This window comes from Pan troglodytes, chromosome 16 (genome assembly GCF_028858775.2).
Source record: "Pan troglodytes isolate AG18354 chromosome 16, NHGRI_mPanTro3-v2.0_pri, whole genome shotgun sequence".
NCBI lineage: Eukaryota > Metazoa > Chordata > Mammalia > Primates > Hominidae > Pan > Pan troglodytes.
In genome coordinates, this window is record NC_072414.2 from 43431637 (window position 1) to 43459121 (window position 27485).

General features: G+C 36.8%; 1 protein-coding gene across 16 annotated transcripts in view; it reads right to left on the reverse strand.

The window, feature by feature from the left end:
• Positions 1-1866: 1866 nt before the first annotated feature.
• Positions 1867-27485, reverse strand: part of DMXL2 (Dmx like 2) — a 174322-nt gene continuing 148703 nt past the window's right edge. For 3 of the 16 annotated variants that reach the window (XM_054667536.2, XM_009429127.5, XM_009429126.5), the window contains 16 exons: positions 25250-25428; positions 20206-20333; positions 19589-19674; positions 18698-18899; positions 17445-17562; positions 13663-13725; positions 12782-12868; positions 12579-12700; positions 11401-11539; positions 10382-10442; positions 10139-10266; positions 9221-9298; positions 7627-7718; positions 5724-5776; positions 4208-4425; positions 1867-3268 (listed from right to left, as the gene is read on the reverse strand). In XM_054667536.2, coding sequence (XP_054523511.1) covers positions 3059-3268; positions 4208-4425; positions 5724-5776; positions 7627-7718; positions 9221-9298; positions 10139-10266; positions 10382-10442; positions 11401-11539; positions 12579-12700; positions 12782-12868; positions 13663-13725; positions 17445-17562; positions 18698-18899; positions 19589-19674; positions 20206-20333; positions 25250-25428 — 1964 coding nt within the window. In that variant the 3' untranslated portion in view covers positions 1867-3058. Of the gene's footprint in view, positions 3269-4207; positions 4426-5723; positions 5777-7626; positions 7719-9220; positions 9299-10138; positions 10267-10381; positions 10443-11400; positions 11540-12578; positions 12701-12780; positions 12869-13662; positions 13726-17266; positions 17563-18697; positions 18900-19588; positions 19675-20205; positions 20334-25249; positions 25429-27485 lie in introns of those variants that run through there. The other 13 variants (XM_009429128.5, XM_510406.9, XR_010151664.1 and 10 more) reach the window with 11 other exon arrangements.

The following is a 27485-nucleotide window of genomic DNA, read 5'->3' on the forward strand; positions in this document are numbered from 1 at the left end:
TTATCTACAAGGGAGATGTTCCAAGACTCCAGTGGATGGATGCTTGAAACTGCAGATGGTACTAAGCCCTATATATGTGTTTTCCTCTCTATATATACACATATGATAAAGTTTAGGCCAGGCATGGTGGCTCATACCTGTAATCCCAGCACTTTGAGAGGCTGAGGCAGGCAGATCACTTGAGGTCAGGAGTTCAAGACCAGCCTGGCCAACATGGTGAAACCCCATCTCTACTAAAAACACAAAAATTAGCCGGGCATGGTGGCACATGCCTGTGGTTCCAGCTACTTGGGAGGCTGAGGTATGAGAATCATTTGAACCCGGGAGGCAAAGGTTGCAGTGAGCTGAGATCGCACCACTGCACTCCAGCCTGGGTGACTCAGTGAGACTCTGTCTCAAAAAGTGTAATTTATAAATGAGGCACAGTAAAAGATCAACAATAATAGAACAATTAATATACAGCAATAAAAACCTATGTGAATATAGTCTCTCCCTCTCTCAATTTCTTATTGTACTGTCCTCACCTATTTTCAGACCATGACTAACCACAGGTAACTGAAACCACAGAAAGCAAAGCCACAGATAAGGGGGGCCTCCTGCTGAATTCCTAGCTTTGTGTGATTAGATTGTTACCTCTAATCCCTTTCGATGGCTATTGTTCTGGGTGCCAGCAATTTGCTCATACACATACACTGATTCCTTTCTCAGCAAAATATTGAGGAAGATCTTGATGTGGTTTGACTGTGTCCCCACCCAATTTCATCTTGAATTGTAGCTCCCATAATCCCCAAGTGTTGTGTGAGGGACCCAGTGGGAGGTAACTGAATCATGAGGGCAGGTTTTTCCCATTCTGTTCTTGTGATAGTGAATAAGTCTCAGGAGATCTGATGATTTTATGAAGGGCAGTTTCCCTGCACACGCTTTCTTGCCTGCCGCCATGTTAAGATGTGCCTTTGGTCCTCCTTTTCCTCCTGCCATGATTGTGAGGCCTCCCCAGCCATGTGGAACTATGAGTCCATTAAATCTCTTTCCTTTATAAATTACCTAGTCTCAGGTATGTCCTTATAGCAGTGTGATAATGGACTAATACAGACCTTCTGTGTACCTCTCCCTGTGCCCCTCTGTGGCCTTTGGCCTGCAAACTCTATCCTCATTATATTCCCCAGACTCGCAGTTCTATCTTGGCAACTTGGAGAAACCATTAGGCTCTGCCTGGGTTCTCTCCCTGCCTGTGGCCTGGAAACTTTCTTGAGGTGGTAAGTTGGGACAATTAAAATGCTCACCTCTCAGGAATCACTGTCCCTCCCTACCTGATGCTTAATGTCTTGAGAACCATTGTTTATATATTTTGTCTTCTTCTTTCTTTTAGTTGTTTCAAGCTAGAAGGTGAATCTAGAGTCTCTTACTGCTTTTACCTGACAGAGAAAGTTCTCTTCCCTTTTTTCTGAAAGCTCCTTTGAATCAGTTTTGCTTTAGACATTGAGATGTCACTCACAAGCTTATTTTCCTGGCTCTTCTTATCAGTGGGCATATTCTGACTTCCCTTACTTACTTAGGAGCAAGCAAATAGCCAAGACTCAGATTTGAGTTTTGGGTACGAGGTTAGTACTTCATTCAATAAACTTCAAATCTGTCTGGAGAAGGTATAGTGAGGTTAGCTCTTGCCCCGCTACATCTCAACATTGTGTGCTTTCTCTGTCTGGCTCTCCACTGTATCCCATTTCCTAGAATGGCTTTTGGTATAGAAGGTATTCAGTAAATACTTATGAATGAATAGACTGCCAAATAGCTTGCAAATTCTCTAACAGTTAAACATTTTATCAAATTAAAAATCTCAACGGTCAAAAACAGTATCAAACTAAAAACTCTAACAAATAACATTTATTTTTCTTTTACATATATATTTCACAGCCTGAACATCACATCTTCAGAGAAAGTTACTTTTATGCCATTGTATTTACTATTTACCACACAGGCATTGAACATTCTCATTAACATGATAAGACAATTTGCTGGTAAACATTTAAACACACAGACATTAGTTTCAGTATCTCAACATATTTTTGGTCATAACCAAGGAAATACATCAAAATAATGACAACATTGGCTAATATTTTACAAGCAAATATTTAACTCTGCATAGTTTATACAATAGGCTGTGGCAATAAATAATATCACCAATCTCATCAACTATTAACTGGCCACAAGAAGCCTAACATTCATTTTAATTATGATATGAAATGCTCTATTGGTGTAGTTTCAACATATCCTTAAATGTTTGGGTGTTTAACCTTGAATACACGAAAAGAAAAAGTACTAAACTGGACTAAGAAGGTGTGTTTGGTTAACTACAAATATGTCATGTTCACATAGTACATTCCTAACATGAAGGCAAATATTTAAATAGAAAAACTAGCAGTCCAAAATGTGAATGTGCAAATTGTGAGTAAAACATTGCATTTAAATTTGCACTCATTTGCAAGTTACAGTACTAGCTCAGTATAAACACCAACAGGAAAAATATTCAGCAGGAAAGAATGGAAATGGCCTCTCACAGCAGAGAACTGGTCACTGCGCACTGCTCCACAGCTAAGAAAGTTTTCCAGGTGGTCTAGCGCTCCTAACAAACACCTTATGATTATCCTTCATTCAACAGAGGAGGAGACTGCAGGCATGCTTCAGTCAGTGGTAAGAACAGGAAGAAAAACCCAAATCAGCAACATTTTCTTCCTTAATTTGGTATAAACGTTCTTTTCATTATTTCAAGTTACTAATTTGCTAATCTCAAATGTTTTCTGAATCAGGTTTGCTAAATGCTGTAAAGAATAGCTATCCTTCATACAATACTAGGTTTTATTTTTTTTTAGTATGTCAGCATAATAAGGTACATGCGCATTCATTCCACCAACCTGTTTAGATAATACTCAGCTTGGGTCATATTCAAATTCTACACAGAGATTCTCTGTTTTCAATACAACTGCTTAGAAAGCAGAATTGCCTAGTGATGACTGTAGTGTGCCTTTTAACTGAAATGTATATAAAAATAAAACCCCAATCTTTATAGAATGTCAAGGATTCTGTTAGGGATGTTAAAAGCATTGGGCAAAACCCTGGTTTTCAGCGTGCCATCTGCACCACAGGAGAAGAGCCGATTGCCCTGGATGATGTCAATCTGCATGACTCCAGCCCCAATGTTTCGAAATATGGACTGCTTAGCATGTTCACTTTTAAATGAATGAATTAGGCCATGGCCTGTCAATCTCCAAACCTAGTGCAAAACAAAAGGAGTTAAAAATCTATTACGAAAAGACCAAAAACAAAAACATGGCCCTTCTGCTACCTTGGCCCAAGTGATCTCACTAAAGCCCAACCTTCCCACCCACTGCCTCTTTCCTAAGAGCTTATCTAAGTGGGAAATGATAACACCACTCCCACGATTCATTTACTGTCCTTCTTTCATATTTTCCTTCACATCCTCTTGTGGCTTCATATTAACCATATGTAGCCCATCTCTAATTCAATTAAATATTTGAGTTAATTCAGTTAAATGTGTTCCTCATGCTGAGCTAGGTCCTAAGGCTATGTAAAAGTAGTGTGGTACAGACAGTCCCCTACTTACGATGGTTTGACAAGACTTTTTGACTTTATGACAGTGTGAAAGCAATACGCATTCAGTACGCTCCTTGGCTTATCCTGAGGTTAGTCTCAATAAACTCATAGTAAGTTGAAAATATTAAGTTGAAAGTAAGTATGTTTTTCAACTTTAACAATATTTTTAACTTATAATGGGTTTGTTGGGACATAATCCCACCATAAAGTCAAGGAGCATCTGCACTAGCTCACTTACTGGAAACGTCACCTCCACCACACACAAGAGTACTGAGGGAGAGGGGAGAAGCTTCTAAGGAGCCAAACTAATGTCATCAAAAAATTTCATGCATTAAACTCATACACTTTACTCAAAATAGAATGCTTTAAAGCTTTCTAATGGCCTGAGTCCAATGAGTTTGATAATCTCATTGACCATAACAGTTTAGAAAGAACCATACAGGAGCATGGGGAGGCAGCAGAGTGTTGAGATATGCAGTATCTCCATGCAGTAGCCCAAGTGAAATAAAGTGAAGCTTTATTTCAAAGAATGTGGAGTTTTTGTTTTTTCTCTTTCCATTCAGTCTTTAGCACATTCCAACCTCTTGTACTGACTCACCTTTATGTTACCTTCTGCTGAACCTGTGGTAAAATATTCCTCATAGGGATCCAAGGCCAGAGCCTTAATAGCTGAGTCATGGGCCTGGAACGTGTGAATGAGCTGCCTTTGCCTGATGTCAAAAATGCAGACGTGTCCTTTCCTACCCCCCGAGATTAGGAGTTGCTGTTTGGGTGCATACTGAAGTACCGTGGCACCATGATCGTGGCACGTGAAACCTGAAGAAGAAAAACATCAGAGAATTTCTCAAAACAATTTCTTGTCTTGGTAATTATGATGTCTAAATCCACATTTAAATACAGACCTTACTGATGCATTTTTCATTCTAAGGTACATTTATTGTTTTGTAAGTCATTGAATTTCTGTAATCACATGATTAAAGAAAAATGTTAAGCAATGTCAGAACAAACTTTTTATCCATAATCTCAATATGAAATGAACACAGAGAGAAAAAGAAAGTTTAAACCTTAAGCCCTAAGTGATACTGCCTCATAAAAAGTATACAGAAGAGCAGAGACCAACCTTCTCAAAGTTGGTGAGTATTAACCCAGCCAAGTGCTGTACCGTACAAAAAGTTCTTTTCAGGTAAGTAATTGAAACAACGACACTATGAGAAAATGTGTGAATGTTTTCAGTTACAAGTTAAGAAGTTCATTATCCTTCCCAGGAGTATTTGCATTTTAATATGATTAAAGATTCAAATTAACATGCAGAAAATTTGTAAGCAATGTTAATCACTGTTTGCAGAATTCTGCAATAAAATTGAGAATTAACTACATATTTCAAAATGCATATCAGTGTATTAAAAGACTGAGAATCTTTCTATCTTTCTGACAATCTACTTCATTTAACCAAACTTATTTGAGCATGGAGCACTTTTTGGGTGGTACTATGTGGAAGACAGAGTTAGGACACTAATTTGGCAAGTATTGTCTTAAAAGGAATAATATTTAAATGGCACTGTTTACATTTCTAGTCATTATAATAAGGTTAACCTTTGTTTTATTTTATGGTTAGGGCCAGGTGTGGTGGCTCATGCTTGTAATCCCAGTACTTAGGGAGGTAGAGGTGGGAGGATAGCTTGACCCTAGGAGCTTGAGACCTGCCTGAGCAATACAGCAAGACCTTGATCTCCACAAAAAGGAAAAAAAGACAAAAAGTATTTTATGATGAGGTTTAATTCTTTAAAATATGTTATTTTCTATTAAGCTCAATGAATACTTTGCAACTAATTTCTTAAACAGCCTTGTTAGTAGTACCACTATCCATACCATATTTTCTGAATAGAATATAAAGACTATTTTGGATTTCTGAGACCATATATCTTTAACTCAGCAAGGAAGCCAGATATGCTAATTAACTTTCCAAATTTTTAGTCATTCATTCTAAATATTTCTCCATTTTCAACCTGTCAATAAACACTCACTGGATTCACTAATTAAAACCAAGAAAGCATTCCTTCATGGTGTATTATTCCTTCATGGTATATTTTTAAAAATCATAGACCTTAACTCACCATGAATGAGGCTGTTTCCAGGTGATATTAATGTGTCCCAGAGGCAAACATTTCTTTTAAAGAAACACAATAACAAAAAAACATCATAAATGATTGTTATAAGTCGTCATCAGGGACAACCTGTCTTTCAGTCAAATATTTTGCTTATTCATTCTTATCTTTTTTGTTCACTCACACCTATAGAGAGTAGTGATTCCCAACTAGGATGGGGGTAGGGTCAAACTACACAGTTTCATCTCACATGGTCCTGCCCGTCTCTGCATCCTCTACCCCATCTCCTTTCCATTGCCACTCCAGGAAACTGATATGACTTCCTGAGTATAAGGAATGCTTTTATATCCCCAGGTGGTAGCCACTGCAGGGAAACAAGATGTTATTCATGGGCATGTGTTGCTAATGAAAACCATGTGAGGTCAAAATAAATGTTGAGAATGATGGGGACAGTGTCAAATACCTGTTAGTCCCTGAATCCTCATCTCTCACCTTATACAAAAATTAACTCAAGATGGGTCAAACTTAAATCTAACACTTGAAACCATAAAAATTCTAGAAGATAACATCAAAAAAAACTACTCTAGACATTGACTTAAAGAATTCATGACCAAGAACCCAAAGGCAAATGCAACAAAAATAAATAAATGGGACCTAATTAAACTAAAACGCTTCTGCATAGCAAGAGTAAAAAGGCAACCTGCAGAGTGGGAGAAAATACAATGTATATATCTGACAAGGGACTTATATCTAGAATCTACAAGGAACTTAACAAGAAAAAACAATCCCATCAAAAGCGAGCAAAGGACATGAACAGATAATTCTCAAAATACAAATGGCCAACAAACAGGAAAAAATGTTCAAAACCACTAATTACCAGGAAAATGCAAATTAAAACTCCAATACGATACCACCTTATTCCTGCAAGAATGGCCATAATTAAAAAACCAAAAAACAATAGACACTGGCATGGAGGTGGTGAAAAGGGGACACTTCACTGCTGGTGGGAATGTAAACTAGTAAAACCACCATGAAAAACAGTATACGGAGATTCCTTAAAGAACTATAAGCAGAACTACCATTCAATCCAGCAATCCCACTACTGGGTATCTACCCAGAGGAAAAGAAGTCATTATATGAAAAAGACACTTGCACATGCCTGTTTAGAGCAGCACAATTCACAATTGCAAAACTATGGAACCAACCTAAATGTCCATCAACCAACAAATGGATAAAGAAAATGTGGTACATATACACCATGGAATACTTCATAAAAAGGAATGAGATAATCACATTTTGCAGCAACCCAGATGGAGTTAGAGACCATTATTCTAAGTGAAGTAACTCAGGAGTGGAAAATCATATGTCGTATGTTCTCACTTGTAAGTGGGAGCTAAGCTATGAGGATGCAAAGGATCAGAATGATATATAATGGACTCTGGGGACTTGGGAGGGGTGGGAGGAGGGTGAAGAATAAAAGACTACACACTGGGTACAGTGTACACTGCTCAGGTGATGGGTGCACCAAAATCTCAGCAATCACCACTAAAGAACTTATCCATGTAACCAAACACCACCTATTCCCCCAAACCTACTGCAATAAAATAAAAATGTTGAGAATGATGGAGACAATATCAGATGCCTGTTAGTCCTAGAGAAACTAACAGTGTTAACAGTAGTAGTTTAAAAAAGACTGAATAGCTTTAAAATAAAAATTACATACATTAGGAATAACTTTCATTTTTGCTTTTCTCTTTTTGGTAAGAAAAAACACTCTGAAATAAGAATTATGTAACAGTTTTTTTTTTTAATGCCTAGAGTGGAAAAACCCTACTAATAGAAAAGTATTCTTGCTAAAGGTATGGATTTCTAACGTTTTTATATTTCTTACTTTGCTTTTCTGTCAACCTACCTATTGTCATTGGAGTGTCCAGATGTGGCAACTAGACTTGAAGAGGTAATAAATGCAAAGTCACTTGTGGCTTTACTGTGGCACTGCCAACTCTACGAAAAACAAAGTGCAACTGATGTTATTTTACCATTGGATAAAATTTGATACAGTACCAACATACATGTCTGCTAATAACATACTATATGCATGAGCTAAAAATAGTTTTTAAAAACTCGGTCTAGGATAAAAGAATAAGTGATAGTACGAGGCTTAACTGTCATGTGTATATTATTTGGCTACTGTCCAATAATTTTTAATAACTGGAGTTGGTAAAAACAGAATTAAAGGTCATGTTTTTCAGATTATGTAAGAATAGGACATCAAAGTATATGAACCTACCTAAGACCCGTCAATTTTAGTGCTAATGATCTCAAATACATGTAATAAACTTTAACAGTCACAAAGGAAATGCTTACAGACCCAACTAGTCTTAGGATGTCAAGGTATTTTAAAATATAATGCATGTTTTTCTGTCTGGAATTACAGTGGTACAGATCTGACTGAAGACAAAAGTATAAATTCAAGATTACTTCCATTTCTGCATAGACAAGGTACAGTCTATAGTGTCCTAATTTAAGAGAATTATCTTATACACATAATTAAGAACATATATATAGTTTAGAAAAATTTTAAGAAGTATTTGGGTAATCTATCTGGTCCCAGGAGGTTCAAGGCGTTCTGAACCTCCCTCCATATATGTGAAGCCTGAAGTTTCACACAGGACAGCATCACCTTCCACCCTCCCCCATGTTCCTTTCCCCCACCATATCTCCATCAGGTAAAGATCTACTTGTCTTCATCACCAACTATTTTGTAATCCAATTTGGATTAAGGTGGCTCATTGGGATTGGTTATTTTATAATCTGGTAAGCACAATTCTGGAACAAATTGGAACAGATGTTTGGAACCTGATTCTTTTTTTTTCTGAGACGAAGTCTCACTCTGTTGCCCAAGCTGGAGCACAGTGGCTCAATCTCAGCTCACTGCAACCTCCGCCTCCTGGGTTCAAGCGATTCTCCTGCCTCAGCCTCCCGAGTAGCTGGGACTACATGCACGTGTCACCATGCCTGGCTAATTTTTGTATTTTTAGTAGAGAGGGGGTTTCACCAGGTTGGTCAGGCTGGTCTCGAACTCCTGACCTTGTGATCTGCCCGCCTCGGCCTCCCAAAGTGCTGGGATTACAGGCGTGAGCCACCGTGCCCGGTGGAACCTGATTCTTAATGACAGAATTTTATCATGTGTATATTAAGAAGGTAGAGTTTTCAAAATGGATAAAAGTATAATAAAAAAAAACCCCAAGTTGTACCACACACAGGGAAAGCCCCAAAAATTTTTAAAATATAAACTGTACTTCAAGGTGAAAAGCAAGGCTTTTTGTTTTTCAGGTCATTTCAGTCTAAAACTAGGGTAAGGATGGGTGCTGCTGTTAGGCTGGGATTGCTGAAAAAATCATCCTTTTCCCAATAGGACCGCCAATGAGATTCACTGTCTGAAACAGACACTTCATGAACAAAGTGTTGTGTATATGCGCCCTGGGAACATTAGTGATACTTACCATATAAGGTTTAGGATTTGATGCAGTTTGGTTAACTTGCCAGATACTCAGAAAACCCTCTCCATCCGCAACACCACACTGTAACAACAGTATAACTACTAAACACATGTTCTTAGCATCCACAGCAAAGGTAAAAACATGGAAGGAAGATTCACTAAGGCCCTATTAAATAAACATTTTGCCTCTAACTATGTTTCTGTTGCTGTCATTCCCAAAACGTCCAAGTGCTAAAAAATTCCCTGTCACTTTTTTTTTTATTTTTTTAGAGACAGGGTCTCATTCTGTTACCCAGGCTGGAGTGCAGTAGTGCAATTATAACTTACTATAACCTCAAACTCCTGGGTTCAAGGGATCCTACAGCCTCAACCTTCTGAGTAGCTAGGACTAGAGGCACATGCCTGGGCTTTTAAAAAATTTTTCTGTAGGGATGTGGTCTCCCTTTGTTGTTCAGGTTGTCTCAAATGCTGGAGTTCAAGCAATCCTCCTGCCTTGGGCTCCTAAAGTGTTGTAATTACAGGTGTGAACCACTGTGACTGGCCCTTCCATTACTTCTTAACTAACTGCTTACCTGTTTCACTGTTTTCCTCTAACCTCTTACTGATGAAATTTAGTAAGAAACTAGGTTTCTCTCAAGAACTTTACTGTGCTTACAGGAATCACCAACACACTCAACACAGGCAGTTTTTTTACTCTCATAGTATATTTAGTATCTTTAAATAGATGATTAATCCATACTAAATTTTGTAGATTTTTGCTTCTATTGGAAGAAAAAAGAGTGTATGAATAGACTCCAACAAACTGTCTACTCAGTTTAAATCCAGGGTCACTGAATTCATTTTTCGATGCACTTTTATCACTTACTCCTAAATATCCACAACTATTTTCAGATGAATTTAGCAGTAGCCCCCAGAAACTAACCTTGTTGCCTTGTGAATTAAAATATAATCTAGTAACTCTTGCATTGCCAGCTTGACGAAAGCAGACAAGTTGCTGAGGCCGCGTCCATTCAAACATTCGTACACTGCCGTCCTGAGCACCTGTAAGATCTGAAACACAAGAGAAAAAGCAGGAAATAAGAAATTAAAGAGTTCTAATATTTTCTATTCTATAAATCAACCTCCAAATGAGGACACTTACAATTATTAGGTCATAAATACTTACAGTATTGATGGACTGGGTGTGAAGTCATTCTCTTAACATTATGTAGATTCCTTTTCATAAGCTTTAAAAGAAAATTTTAAAAATGTTATTTTGTGTATGCAGAAGAGATGAGGAAGGATATGCTTCAGGATAAATTCTGACATTTATTCTCTTACGCCTTGCTTATTACTGAGATAAAGCCTGTTATGGATGTTCTGAACCACTACATAGAACACTTGTCTGAAGAGGGTGAGGAAGCACAGTCACTTGCTGGTATAGCCCTGGCCTGTGAGGTTACCAAGGAGCTTCATCTCATAATAAAAGAACTCTTCTTCAAGTGCCCCTCCCTGAGGATATTCAGGAGCACCTCCAGATGCTTCAGAGCAGAACATGGGAATGGGACCCCTCCAGCTACAGTGACAAGAATGTTACTGACATGCTTTCAAGCACTTAGAAGTAGACATGAATTCCCCTTTAACTTTGCTTTACCATTTTGTATCTGTTTATTCATCTGTAAAATGATAATGGAGGGTAATAATAGCACCTACCACCTAGGATTGTTGTGAGAAAAAGCATGCATCTGACACTAAGAAAGTCATATGAGGCCAGTGTGGTGGCTCATGCCTGTAATCCTAGCACCTTGGGAGGCTGAAGCGGGTAGATCACTTGAGCCCAGGAGTTCGAGAACAGCCTGGGCAGCGTGGTGAAACCCCATCCCTACAAAAAATACAAAAATTAGCCAGGCACGCTGGCATGCACCTGTAGTCCCAGCTACTTGGGAGGTTGAGATGGAAGGATCAATTGAGCCCAGGAGGTCAAGGCTGCAGTGAGCCGAAATTGCACCACTGCACTCCAGCCTGGGCGACAGAGCCAGACCCTGTCACCAAATAAAAAAGCCACAATAAATGTCAGCTGTCATTATCATGGCCTATCTACTGGTGTTTGTCCCTGAAATTTAGGATCATTCCTATGTCAAAGAGATTCCAACTGATTTTTCAGAGTCCAAATCCAGAAATGATACCTATAAGTAAATAACATACCACACTAGCTCCAGTGCTAGTCTGTCCAGTGCCCAGCCATGGCAGAGATGAAGGTGGATGCACCTGACTTGCTGAATAGGATGTTGCACTGGGTTGATAAAGAGTTGTAGTGGAACCACGATAATCAACATCATCTGAACTGTGAAAAACATTCATGTGTTACTGTGAACGTTCCCTTTTCTCTTAACACAAATTCCAACTAAAAATCTTCTTATGTACCCATAGGACAATCTTTATTTTAAAAACTAAGTAGCCACGAGAAAAACTTAGGTACAAGTCCTAATCGCCAATGTTAATACTGGTTAACTTTTTTCCCTTTTGGCAAAATGTAAATTTAGTCTAATGTTGTTTGGGGACAACTTTATTGCTGCACAAGTTGAAACAAAAGTTTGTTTTTATCTATGGAAAAATATTATGTTCTCTTCAAGTACAGATAGCTCAGTATCAAATTAACACGTTTAAAGAAATTTGAGTTTAAAGATTTCTTGGAGTAAGATATATAAAATGTGAAAGTAATTGTTGTGATGGATTGTATCATAGTACATGGTTATATCTACTCTGAAATGTGATATTAAATCCTAGTTATATCACATACTAACAAAAAAAAGAATTCAACAAAATGAGGAGAGAAACTATCATGGCACCATCCTCAAGCATGAACAATTTCTAAGAGTCTGGAGAAAAGCAGGAGGGAAGGCAAACCACAAAGAAGAAACCTCAAAATAGGTAAGAATGGCAAAACACTCTTGGTGCAGTGTCCATAGCTTCAATGAAAAATAAAGCCGTCTACATTTTTATGTTTAAAAAAAGGTATGCTTATCAGGTGATAAGAAGAAACACTGCAAAATTACTCGGTAAATGTGACTCAGTGTAATTAACATATTTGTGTATACTGTTTTAATTATCCAGATCAGATTAATTTACTGAATATCATGAAGCCAAGTGTTAGGGATTATCCTTATTGAAATATTATCAATAGTGTAGGGTTTAATGGAAGTGTAATTCATTCAGTTAATGTAGACAAAGACTTTCACTGGCAGCTAAACCAATTATATTTGTCACCAACCCAAATGAAGGAGATACATGTATACCTTTTGAAATAATTCAAATCATGTGCATAACCATTTAGTGGGTACTTCTTACAGAAAACTATATGTAAAAGTGACTATGAGACAAACCTTTTGGATTCTCTGTCATATTCTTCTCCGATCCATATGTATGACTGACAGGCCAGTAGAGAAGTAACATCAAGTTCTTGAACATCATGTGTTGAAGCCAAAACAATTTCATTACAATTTGCCTATAAAGCAAAGGCAGAATCAATGATTTAAGCAATTTCACTAAGGAGAAATACACTGTTTATAATGATGAGAGCTTGTACCTTATTAACAGAAAATGCCATGATCATATCAGATTCCTTATGGATGACTTTCGCCTTTCCACCTGGATAGCCCAGATCAGCTTCAACCTAGAAAACATTCATCAGCAGTTTTAGTTGCTGCAGCACAGCTCTATTTAGAGTTATGCACATCCCATAAGATTTAAAAGTAGGATAAGAAGAAAATGTAGCAGCAGCAGCAGCAAGAAAAAAGGGTAAGAGTAACCTTAATGTGTTGAAAACTAGCTTTGGAAAATTTGCTTAAATTCTCTGATGTCCTGTAATCACCCCAATTTCCATTGTGATGGTTAAGATACTGATTAATTATAAAACATGGCTAATATATTTTTATTAGTAATTTATACAGTAGTATGTCTCTCTTAGCTCTTCCAAAAGTGCATAAATATTCTGCAATAAGAATGTGTATACATTAAGAGGCACAGAGTGGAGTAAAAAGCCATAGAAAACCACAAAGAAACCACCCTTTGAAGTAAGGGTGGTGAGACAGAAATAAGGAAAAGTTGGAAAGAGGGATACTTCGAAAGGAATAAAAGAGACTGATGAGAGGAAGATGCAATGGCTTAGGGTTGGTGATGGGAAGGAAAGAAAAGGCAGAATCAAGAAGATGAAACAGCCATGCTTAAAACAGAAAAAGTGACAAGTGAAGATGGGACAGGGAGCAAGAAAGAGAAGAACCAAGGGCAAGACAGAGCAAGCCAGATACAGTGAAGCATCTCCTCCCCTGTGCCACTGAAGTGGTATGGGAGTACTATGAGTTCTCTCAGTAGTTAGCCAGTTGGGCAGGTCATGGTTAGTATCAGAGATGAGGCGTTAGCTCCTTGAACTTTAAAGAATGAGCTAAATACAAGATCTTGGAATACTACCTTGATGTGGCAATCTTCTGCTACGCAGTTTTGGTTGACCTGCTCCACATGTTCTTCTATAGACTAAATACCACCACACCGTCACAAACACAAAACACAAGCATGGAATGAAATTATAAAGACAGTGAAATATTTCAAGCTGAAATGGCCACTCCACCACTTAAAGATGATAAAAATGAATTTGCAAAATCAAGAAAAAATTAAACCGAATAAAACAGTCATCAAATAAACAACACAAAGCCAAAAGAGCAAAATTAATGTGACTATTACATAAAAACAAGAACATAAAAGCTATTTCAAAATAAAAATTAGTTATCTGTACACAGTTTTAAGAAATTTAAGTTACATAACTGGTAATCTATAAAATTAAAGCCCATTTGTATAAGCAGATGCAGAAGATGCTACATAAATTCCTGCCCTATAGGGGTTGATTTAAAATACAAATTAAAATATTTATTTCTAAACATAGATTCAAAATATTGATAATTATTTCACTCTTATAAGGAATATGATGATTTTTCTCTAAGTAAATAAATGTTTAATAAAATCAGGCATGGAAAAAGAAATCACTCAGTAATTTGCTCCCGGGTTGATGCAGGGTCCTAAGGATGGCTGCAATCAGAAGTTATATTTCTGCTCTGCTGTGGAAACTCTGAAGGTTTGATCAGAGAAACAAACTCTTCCTCATACCTTTTCAGGTGACTGCCTCCCTTTCATCACGAAGGGCCATTCAAATTTTCTGCCCATGCCTCCAGGGACTCCCCTATGGCTGCTGCAGCTGATAAAGACGCATCCAAGAAAACTTCCAAGGAATGGTCAATGTATGGCACAGCTAACTCAGTGAAGGCCAAACTGCTGAAGAATCTATTTGTCTTAACTAGCTGAATTCACCAATCTGTTTCCCAAAAACTTGTTTTGTGAAATATTTTCCTGTAATATCTTCAGTGAATAAAAGATCTTATTCTTATAAATATATCTATAACTTCAGCATTTCTCAGGGATTTTTTTTAAATGCACCCAGCATTTTTAGGATTAGCCTGCCAATTTTATTGGTCAATTTTCTGAATTTGCCAAATTTAGTGATTACCAAAATCCTATTTGACAATTTTAAAGATGTAAGCACTCTTACTGGATTGGGTAGAGTTTTAGTAAGTTTTGCATATTTCTGAGCCTAGTGACGAGTTTTTATTTTGTCCTAACAGCCTTAATGTTTTATTCATAATTTTTTTCTTAATGAAAACATTTTTTTCCAGATCTGAGCTATTCAAAACAGCAATCACTAACCATATGTAACTATTTAAATTTAGATCAATTAAAATTAAAATTCAGTTTCTCAATCATGCTAGCCACATTTCAAGTACTCAGTAACCACATGTGGCTGGTAACTACTATGTTGGACTATGCAGATACAGATTTCCATCATCACAGAAAGTTCTATGGGACAGTACTGGACAAGACAGTAATTCCATTCAATGTTTTAAAATTAAAAGGGTACATGATAAAAATTCTTCCATCCTAACTCCCAGCCATGTACTTCCCTTCCTTGGAGCCAACTGATGCTTATATAGCACTTTAAGAAACATTCCGTTTATCTCTGTCCTACTTCCCTGTTCATGGGGACCCACTGCTGGAAGAAAAATAGAACACACAGAGACTGAGGGGCATAATGGAAGGGAGAATAAGGGGCGGAGAGGGGGAGAATTAGTTAAGGAAGAAGCAAACTCGTGGGGAAGGGCAAGACGAGAATGGGAGGGTCCAAGAAACCCAGACACCTGGCTTCCCACAGCACTCTACACTCTGACAAGTCAACCAGTCAAGCTGCTATCAACCTTACCAATACTTAAAACATACTTGTGATAAATCATTAATTTTAATAATTTGAAGAACAAAACACTCAGAAAATTGATCACTCAATGAACTGGTTTTCTGTGAATAACAGAGCCCCTAATTGACCAGAAATCTTATTGATTAAGACAGGGTCTCACTTTGTTACCCAGGATGGAGTGCAGTGGTGTGTGATCTCAGCTCACTACAACCTCCACCTCCTGGGCTCAAGCAATCCTCCTGCCTCAGCCCTGCAAGTAGCTGGGATTACAAGCATACACCATCACACCTGGATAATTGTTTTCTATCTTTTGTAGAGACAGGGTTTCACCATGTTGCCAAGCTGGTCTCAAACCCCTGAGCTCAGGAGATCCCCCACCTAGTGCTAGGATTACAGGTGTGAGCCACTATGCCTGGCTAAAATCTTTTATTTTAAATCACTATCTTAGATTCCTATATTTTAGTTTATGGAATTTGGACTCAGCATCACTATAGGAAATGCTATACACAGTGGTTTAAATGACAGAGGCAAATAATTTGCCTCTGATTTCCCTAACAAAGTCACATCAATAATTTCAATGCCATAAGGGTCTTTTGTTATGAAAAAGCTTATAACTAGGACTCAAAAGGTCTCTACAGTTCATTCTTCTACTTCCTCATTTAAGTATATAATTTTTAAATCCATAGAGAAAACAAATGACTGTTCATAAGGGCTGACCACAATTACCATTCAGGTAAGTGGGTGAGTGGGAAAAAGAACAAGTATGGTAGGTTCCACTGCCCTGGGCATGAGGAAAAACTGAGAAGCAGTTTTATACTTTATCTCGGGAAATCGAGTCATATGGACTCTCTCTGTTTTCACTTTTCTAAGCGAAATATAATTCATTTCTTCTCTTCTCATTGATTGTGTTTGCCAAATCTTTATTTTTTTTGAGACGGAGTTTCGCTCTTGTTGCCCAGGCTGGAGTGCAATGGCACAATCTTGGCTCACTGCAACCTCTGCCTCTCGGGTTCAAGCAATTCTCTTACCTCAACCTCCCGAGCAGCTGGGATTACAGACATGCGCCACCACGCCCGGCTAATCTTTTGTATTTTTAGTAGAGACGGGGTTTCTCCATGTTGGTCAGGCTGGTCATGAACTCCTGACTTCAGGTGATCTGCCCGTCTCGGCCTCCCAAAGTGCTGGGATTACAGGTGTGAGCCACCATGCCCGGCCATGTTTGCCAAATCTTTAATTACATCAGACACTCAACTCTGAACACTCTTCAAACTGCTCATTACCTCACTAATTACCTCACTAAATAGCCAAACAGACTGAAATGCTCATATAAAAGGTCCTACTTTTATAAGGAAGAGGTCACTTGCCAATCTCCCAAACTGCTAATTCTTCTTGAACCATGTCTGCTATTACATTACTAATTGTATTAGCTTAAAAATAACCATGCAATGCAGAACCTCTGTCTTGCTTTGTAAGAGCAATCTTCCTTCATCTTGTATTTGCTATTTCTGTAGTTTATTCTCTCACAAAAGTATCCTGAATTTGTTGCTTCAAATCATCATTCTGTTCATTTCTAAGTGCTAAGTAAAGAAAATGCTTTTAAAGGGCTATTTTATATTTTAAGTACATATTTGGAGAATATTATAGAGTAAGCTTATATATTAAATTCCTCAAGCCATCCATCACAATGTTTATTACGTGTAAAAACCTAATGACAAATACTGTAAAGTACCAACTTTCACTTGAATATATGTAATTTATCAAAGTACCTATGTTGTTTCATTGCCATGAAATGAAAATTATAAGGTTTTATCTTAAAAGTAGTTCACGGTAGTTTAGTGAACTTTGACTATTACCCAACCAGAAAGAAAATTTCAGAATAAATCAAGCACTGATTTCCTTAGAAATGTTAAAGAAAACTAAAGAAAAATTACAATAGAAAATATTTTTCTCAAAATACCTCACTCTGCTTTCTTTTCTTAGTGAAAATATATCTAATAAATGTCTCTTGAAGGACCTCTTGTTTAACAAGGAAATGCCAAAGTCGTTTGACTGGAAATGCAGAAGAATCCCGGGACCTATTAAAAAAAATTAACATATCACACTACTTTAGTCTATAGAAAATATGTTTATATTTGCAGATATTTATTTTTAAAACCTTCACAATCTATTGCAAAGAAGACACAGCATTAAGCTCAACAAAACTGTACAGTTTACTTTTAATTTTTAGTTCTCCTAAAAATCATTTCATCTAGCAACTAATTCTCTAATTACACTGAATGAACCAGTTAAGCTGAGAGTCAAATGAATCTCTTATTATTCTCTTTTTAAATTATACTTTATGTTGGTTCTCTTGGTTAAAGCATATCAGCAATGAATACAAGTCATAGATACCGATTCTAACAGCCTAACAAGCTAAAAAGCTTTGTTCTTTCAAGCTTATTTTAGTAGTAAAAACTATTAATCAGGGTCCACTACCTCAAAAAAAAAAAGCATGCTGCTTATCAAAAGGGACCTAGATTGGCAGGTAAAAGATCAAAACATCAGTTAAAAACCTGTAATGTGTTTACTGTTAAATTGCTGACAAAAGTCAGAAGCACCTTATTTGCATATATAGATTGTTAGAAAAAAATTCTGTAAGAGTTCTGACAATAAGAACATGAATATGCCGTACGCAGTGGCACATGCCTGTAATCCCAGCACTTTGGTAGGCCAAGACCAGGGACTGCTTGAGCCCAGGAGTTTGAGACCAGTGTGGGCAACATGGTGAAACCCTGTCTCTACAAAAAATACAAAAAAAATTAGCCGATGGCGCTCGCCTGTTGTTCCAGCTACTCAGGAGGCAGAGGTGAAAAAGATGGGTTGAGCCCAGGAGGTTGAGGCTGCAGTGAGCTGAGACTGCACCACTGCTCTCCATCCTGGGTGACAGAGTGAGACCTTGTCTCAAACAAACAAACAAACAAAAAACACCACACCGGAAATTAATACAATAAAGACTTTTTCCTTTATGTAAATGGAATGTCTACGAATTACAGATAATACTGGGAAAAATTCTATTCAAATTTCTGATATTTTTCTTAAGCATATTCTGCTAAAGATAGGGCTGCAGGTTCAAAATTATGAATGTTTTAAAGTATATTGGCATATTTAGCCAAACTGTCTTCCAGAAAAGTTAAGCTACGCTCTTTATCAGCATTATAAGAGCTTTCTTACTTGAATGGGGTATTTTCAGGTTCTAGCATTGCTTTATTTCGAAGAATAGCTGGTCCAGCTCCCACTGAAAGGTCAGTTGGATATGTGTTGATATAGTTAGGGGGTGGACCTTCAAACTGATCCATTTTCTCTTGCAAGATCTGTTCCCAGTTCTCCAAGTTTTTAATCACAGCAATACCTAATGGTGATGTTACAGGCAGCTCTACAAGGTGACAGAATATGTTATTTATTTTAATAAAAAATATCGATCATCACCCAAATATATATAGAATCTGAATTCTCAGAGACAATACTTCTGAAAACACAAATAAATCTGCAAATGTTAATGTAATACAGTTTAGATTCTTAATGCTTTCAACAAAACAGAAGTGGGTTTCTGCTCTTTCTCAATCTTCTGTGTAGAGAGTGATTCTTGATATAAACTAAAATATTAGACTGAAGCCAGGTGTGGTGGCTCACACTTGTAATCTCAGCACTTTAGGAGGCCAAGGCAGGTGGATCGTTTGAGTCCAGGAGTTCAAGACCAGCCTGGGTAATGTGATGTAACTTTGTCTCTTACAAAAAATACAAAAATTAGCCCAGCATGGTAGCACATCTATAGTCCCAGCTACTCAGGAGACTGAGGTGGGAGGATGGCTTGAGCCTAAGAGGCGGAGTTTGCAGTGAGCTCTGATCGCACCACTGCACTACAGTCTGGGCAACAGAGCGAGACTCTATCTAAAAAAATAAAAATAAAGTCACAGATTGGAGCCTAAAATAAACAAGACTTTATAAAATATCTAATGAACTATTTTTTAAGTACCAAATGACCTTATATATAGATTTTGTAAAGAGAAACTTGATGGCAATTTATTATACTTAATAACATTAATTTTTAAATTCCAAACTCACCAGAGAATTCCAGTCCAGCAATAGGAAAGAAATTCTTGACATTGTGAAGTGCTAGTTTAACCATTGTCAAATGTAGAAGAGCCCAGCTGTTCAAGGAGGGGCAAAAAGAGTCTTTAAGTGAAAAATAAAATCATGGGAGAAACAGAGTGGTGTTCCCTGCCAACTGTTTAGCCCACTCTCCAACCCAGAAAAAAAGCTGTCATTGAAATTTACTATGCAAAAATGGCACCTCTGTGGTCACTGAATATAAAAAACTTGCAATACTATATTACACTTGCTGAAAATTACCTCGTGGAAAAAGATTTACCACATAGTCACATGAAACCTAATAGTATACCAATAATTTATATATTAAACTCTAATAGTATATCCATGAGTTACATATTTTTTCCTCACTAAAGATGCTTGTGTTTGCACTCTCCATAAAAGCTAGTCTTTGGAGGTGGAGAAAACACTATGTAGACATTGACCTCAAAGGTGTAGAATTTGTAACCTGGAAGCATAAGTCATTTCTTATATAAATTCAGGATAATAATGTTATTTAAAATTAATAACATTGATATTTTCTACAAAAAGAAAAGCCAAAAAAAAATGAGAGAAAGAAAAGTCTTATTTACCTATAGGAATTTGGATCTTGGTGCTCCTGTATTTGTGTATCTGAAAAAAAGGCATCATCTTCTTCATCACTATGAATGCTTTCATCAGAATCATATATAACACCACTATCAGACAAAGGAAGAAATGGCTGCAATAAAAGTTAAAATTATTTTTTTAAAGATTATAATTTCATAAACATATAAAATGTATTTTATATAACTTATGTATTATATATTTAATATAGAAAATATTTTTAGTATATAATTATTTTTGTTCTAACATAAAAGTAAACATTTTAAATGGTGTCAGCATAAGTAAAAATTTTCTTTTGCAGATGATGCTACATCTACAAAAGTCAAGATGACTAGGTAAAACTCTCAGATTCAATAACTGAATAGCTAGATACGAAATTTTTTTTAATCAATAGTTTTCTTCTTGTAGATCAGCAATAAATAGTTAGAAAAGTCTAAAGAAATGCAAAAGGACAAACTGAAAACTGTGAGAGAGCTATTGTGAAGGAAATCATAAATCTTTATAAAATTATATGAAGGGAAGGACTGAAATGTGTAAAAACTGTAATTCTTTATAAGTTAATTTACATAGGCTTTAAGTAATTTCAATAAAAATCTCCCTGGGAATTTCTCTTCCTGTTTTGGAACTTTAAAATGATTCTGAAGTTCGTAGAGAAGAAAAAATAGATGAGATTAGCTGGGGAATTTTTTTTAAATAAAAAAATCCCATTTTTTTTAGTGGATATTAAACTAAGTAAGAAAAATGTAGTCTAGATTGATGCAAAAATATAATACAAAAATCATATACATATAAGAAGTTAATCTGACAAAGGTAACATCTTAAGTCAGTGGGAGAAAAAGAAAGATTATTTAATAAATAATAATGGAACAACTAGTTAGCTAAGTGTGGGAATGGGATATGAAGTCTGATCCAGTCTGTTCCTCACTTTATTCTAGATAAATAAGAGAATTAAAAGTTAAGGAGGAGGAGAAAGAAAAAGAACAGGAGGAAACAGAGAAGGAAGGTAAAATAAATGTACACATTTATTAGTGGAAAAGACTTCTGCTGAAAAACAATGTAATCAATAAGGAAATGTATGGATAGATCTAATTTTTAAACTTTTTAAAATTTGTGTGCATGATAAACTTTTTAAAACTTCAAATGCATAATAAACAAAATTTTAAAGCAAACAAACTAGAAAAAGCTTAACAAGATAAATTAATAATATCCCTAGATAAAGTATCCATAAAAAGGAAAAATACCATAATCTCAACAGATAATTTAGGTAAGAATATGAACAGTCAATACCTCAAACTGGAAAATCAAATGGCAATAAGATCATTAAAATTTTAATGTCACTAACAGAAAATAAAAATCATTTAATCTATCAAATTAACAAAAATGAAAAAGGAATACTTAATGCTAATAAGGGGGTAAAGTTAGATGCATCCTCTCACTATTCTCAAGAGAGTACAAATTAGTAATGTGGAAAATAATCTGGCAATATGTATTAAAAGCCTTATTTAAGTTTATAGCCTTGGACCTAGTACTTCTTTTTTTTTTTTTTTTTTGAGACGGAGTCTCACTCTGTTGCCCAGGCTAGAGCGCAGTGGCACGATCTTGGCTCACTGCAAGCTCCACCTCCCGGGTTCACGCCATTCTCCTGCCTCAGCCTCCCGAGTAGCTGGGACTACAGGCGCCTGCCACCACGCCCGGCTAATTTTTTGTATTTTTAGTAGAGACGGGGTTTCACCGTGTTAGCCAGGATGGTCCCAATCTCCTGACCTCGTGATCTGCCCACCTTGGCCTCCCAAAGTGCTGGGATTACAGGCGTGAGCCACCATGCCGGGCCTGACCTAGTACTTCTTAAGGAAATAATCTGCTCATGAACAAGACATATTTTAAAAGATACTATTCTTGGCATTATAAACATCAAATCACTAACAAAGTGAAAAGTTACATGGTCACTATAATTGATGCTTATCTAGAAACAATGATCAACCAAGTAAGAGCGAGCACCCCAGCATCTGCCTGTAGTTTCTAAATATAATTTCTCACAAAAAGGAACCAGGTTATTTCAAAAAAATGATTGTTCTCAGTCACGGGCAGGAAATATACATGATTAGCCTAGAATAAAACTAGAAAGCAGGCAAACTCAAACACTAGTGGAATAATCTCAAAAAGATTCGGAGCCAATTGTGGAAGAGGCTCTCACTGGCAAAGATGGATAATCTGAGTCCCCATGAGAAAAAAATAACTGCAATAGATTAAAACATAAAAAATATGTTTATAAGTTCATAACAAAACTGAAAGCAAAACAAAACTCACTGGCCTCCTCTGAAGGATGCTTGGGAACCAACTCATCATTTTGAAAACTGGTACACAAAAGCAAAAGAATAAAGCATTTATCCTGTCTTTCCGACTCAAAATGTACTTCAGGATAATTGAATAGGTTGATGAAGAGACATTCCAGCAAATACATGAAAAATGAATGACAGGATTATATTATCATAATTTAAAACTTTCACTGAAATAATAAATGTAGGCAAAGATCAACTAAAATCATAAAAAGCTTCCTGACATAAATATACAAAACCACCTATGAAGTTAATCCTGTACTCCCTCTTCCTATCCAATCAGAATGAAATTGGATTTAATTTTCACTTGACAAGATTCAGAGGAACAAAATATGATGATGCCATCAGCAAAATCCACTGAAAAATTCTAAAGGTCAAAATTCTTTCAGGGCAAACGAAAAAGGTGGGAGTTAAGTTAAAAAAAAAAGAGAGAGAGAGAGAGAGAGATGGAGGTAGAGCCTATAGATTAAAAGAGACTGAAGATGTAGCAACCACTTGCAAGGTATGAATCGTATTTTAGATCCTGATTTGAACAAATCAACTATATAAAAACATTTAAGATGCAATTGGTGAAATGTGAATACTGTCTGAATATGTGATAATATTAAAGAATTGTGGGTGTGCTTCTGTGGGTGTAACACTAATGTAGATCTATTTAAAATCCTTTTTTTTTTTTTCAAAAATAAATACTGAAATATTTTTGAATGAAATTTCATGATGTTTGGATTTGCTTCCAAACAAAGTAGTGGGGAGAGGTATAAATGAAACAAGACTGTCCATGAGTAGATAATTTTTGAAGCTACATGATGGTAGATAAAAGATTCATATGCTATTATCTCTCCTTTTGTGTATGTTGGAAGTTTTCTACACTAAAGTTTTTAAAATGACAGCTATATAAGTTTTTAATGGCATAAAAACTGTTTACCTTGTTAATGTTAACAGAAAAAAAACTACATATACTGATCCAATTATACACTTTTTTAATCTGAGGAAAAAAGATTAATAGTAAATTGGCCACAATGGTAACAGTTATCTTTGTTGCATAGATGAGTGCTATTTCCCTTCTTTATAATATTTTGCATTTTCCAAATTTTCAGAACATATATCAGGAGGAAACATTTTTGAAAAACAAAAATTTAGCACATTACCATTTACAAATCTTAATGTTGTTATCACTCACATTAATGATGCAATGAGGTTTCATTCGTGGCAAATAAAAATTTTAAAAAGGTAGGAGTGGGAACTGCCTATACATTTTTAAGAGTACTTTATTACTTCCCTGGTTTATTAGCTAAATACAACGAAGTGCAAGTCAATTGGCAGCCTTAAGGGATAGGCCAGAATGACTCTGGAAGTATAACTCGGACCCTGATAGAGTGTAAACCTGGAAATCTGCATTCACAATGTGCCTAAGCTCATAGTTCTCAAACTTCAGCACACATTAGAACCATCTGGAGAGCTTGTTAAGACATAGATTGTTGGTTCTCACTCCCAGAGTTTCTGATTGAGGGGTCTGATGGAAGACCCAAGAATTTGCATTTCAAACAAGTTCCCAAGGAATGCTGATGCTGCCGGTTCTGAGATCACACTTTGAGAACCACTGACGTAACCAAAGTCTTTTTTTTTTTGAGACACTGTCTCAGTCCGACACCCAGGCTGGTGTGCAGTGGCACAATCATGGCTCACTGCAACGCTGACCTCCTGGGCTCAAGCAATCCTCTCACCTCAGCCTTTCAAGCAGCTAGAACTACAGGCAAACAGCACTGCACCTACGTTTTAAAATTTTTTTGGCAGAGACATGGTCTATGTTGTCCAGGCTGGTCTCAAACTCCTGGATATAAGCAATCCTTCCACCTCAACCTCCCAAAGTGCTGAGGTTACAGGTATGAGCCACTGCACCTGGCCTCAGAGTCTTTAGATAACAAAACAAAGCTTCCACACTCATGTTGAAAGACTTTTAAGGATCAGCTTAGCATACAAAAAACGGAGCGGGATCAGCACCTCAATAACTCTGAGATCTAATAAAAATCTAAAAATGGGAAGAGGCATGACTCTGGAGATGTATTCCCTAATGTGTATGCACAGCAAGGTAACAACAGAGTTAACACATGTAAAGAGGGAAACATACCAATAGGAGGAGAATCATGAGCTCAAAAAAGCAAAGTGCAGAAAAGCAAACATTAGCATGCACCCAGCATGGTATGAAATGGGGCTATACCAGATCTAGTCACCATGAGTATTCTGATCCCCTGAGAAGTTTCCTTTGCGCTGGGAAAACAGAGATGTATCATGGGGCCTCATCATGGCCTGATAAAACCACCAAATGTCCATCCATCTCCTTCTATTCTAATTCCATGCTTACCAAGGGAGCCACTGATAATTAGAAGAGGGGTGTCTAGGTGGTAGATACAAGTATTCCAGTCACTCGAAAAAGATGGTGCTGATTATATAATAAGCTGACTTCTAATTTATACATAACTCCCATGTGAATTTAATTTGTCTCCTACATCATCAGGTAACTGATCATCCTCGAATTTACTATGACTATTCAGTTTCTGGACTTAATAAATTAAACGTCTAAACTATGGTGATTCAATCCAAAAGCTACCCCATCATTCCTATGTGAGACACATGCAAGAGTTAATAAAATAGATGATAGACTTCTCTTAAAGCTTGCATTCCTCACACTCCTTACCTTTGCAACAAAATAATCCCACATACTAAGTTCGGGAGGAATAAATTTTTCTTTGTAAGATGGTCTTTCTGCAGGCACCGGTGGTGGGGTAGCATCTTTTACAGGCCTTCCAGGGACGAGCATTCTCATGTTAAATCTCCTACGGTGTTTATCTATGTCTTCAGAAAGGACAGGAGGTGCTAGATGAAGATAGAAGGAAAAAAAAATCTAGCATTCATTTTCCATTGTTAATTGATAGAGTTAAGCTTTCTTTTTATCCTACTCTTGCCATGTTTTGGTCTAAACTAAATTACTTATTCCTGTGCTTCTAAACTTTTCTAGTTACTGAATCAGCTTTCCAGCAGTCATGGCAGAGATACAGATGGAGATAAAGCATTAAAGTCTATCTTGCCATGTGCTCCCTAAAATAAGGATTAAAGTAATTCTATATAAAATATACTAAATAAGTGGTATATTCAATAAATATTAAAGTGAGTGATTGACTGATTATCCCTGGCTATGAGGTTCAAGAAAGATTCACTGAATATGTAGAATTTAATAGTGTGCCTTAAAAGAAGGGCAGAAGTTCAATGGGAAAATGGAAAAGGACAACATAAACAAATAATCAAAGAAGGTTTGGGTAAATGAGGAGTAAATTACTTTTGGTAGACAGGAGTCACGGAGGGAAGTAATATCAACAACAGTCTAGAGTTAGCTTAGGACAAGTCTGTGGCTATGAACCTGGGAACTTATGTTTTGGGCAATTCTCACTAACACCTCTTAAGTTTTAGTCACACAATGAGGTATGGCTTGTCTGATCAATTAGAGAGGAAGATGGAAGATGACATAAGAACAGCCTGCACTAATACGGTGGGTGGTAAAAAGTAGAGGAAGGGTTGTATATGAGTGATACACAAAAGAAATAGCAAAAGGATTCAGGAATTGGGTATGGGAGGGCCAGAAAGTAGAAGTCAACCTGCTCCTCTCCTAAACCTCCCCATCACAGAAAATAATTTTATCTCAACTCTTCTTTCTTCCCTACCCCAGACACAATTCATCAACAAATCCATTGGCTCTAACCTCAAACTATACCCAGAATATGATCACTTTTCACTCTGACCATAACTAACACCCTAGGATGAACCACTATTATTTCTTTTTAATTGAGGCAAAATTTACATAACATAAAATTAACAATTTTAACGTGTACAATTCAGTGACATTTAGTACATTTAACATGTCATGCAACCACCACCTCTATCTAGTTTCAAAGCATTCTCCTCACCCCAAAAGGAAACACTATACCAAATAAGCAGTCACTCCTTATTTCTCCCTCCCCCTAGCCCATGGCAACCACAGTCTACTTTCTGTCTCTATGGATTTACCTATTCAGGATATTTCATATAAATGGAGCCAGACAATATGAGACTTTTTGTGTCTGGCTTCTTTGGCTTAGCCTATTTTTGAAGTTCATACAGATTATAGTATGCATTAGTACTTCATTCCTTTTATAGCTGAGTAACACTCCACTGCACGAATATACCACACTTGATCCTTTCATCCTTGATGGTAACCCACAATTATCTTTTAAGTGAACTAGCCTCCCTACCACCAGCCTCCCTACTCTTATTTATGTTACCCAGTCTATTCTCCACAAAGCAGCTAGAGCAGTTCTTTTGAAAAGCTGAATCAGAGTCTGTCACCTCCTCTCTTTCTTTAGAACAACTAACGCTTTTACCATGATCCTAAAGGAACTTGCCCCAGCTACTCTTCTATTCTCATCTCCTACAACACTCCCCCTCTTCATGAGAGCCATGATGGTCCCTGGGTAGTTCTTGGAAAAGGCCAAACTCAATTCTACCTCAGGACCTTTGCATTCATCTGCCTGGAATGCTCTGGTCTCAGATATCCACATGGTGTGATTCCCAACTTCCTTACAGCTCTCCTCAAATGCTATCTCATCAGAAATATGTCTTCCAACCACCTTAACTAAACTGGTCCATTCCCATTCCCTCATCACTGTCTTTCCACTTACTCCATTTTTATCACAGTTCTTATCACTACCTGAAATATCTTTGTTAATTGCCTGATAGGTGTTAAGTGAATAAATTAATGCAAATATTAATATGTACTGGCAGGTTTTAAACATGGATGATTTGATGGATAAATTACCATGAACAAAAAATCAGAAAACTCAGGCAGAGAAATAAACAATTTTGGAGAAAAACTTTTAAGTTTAAAGTGGACTATAACCAAG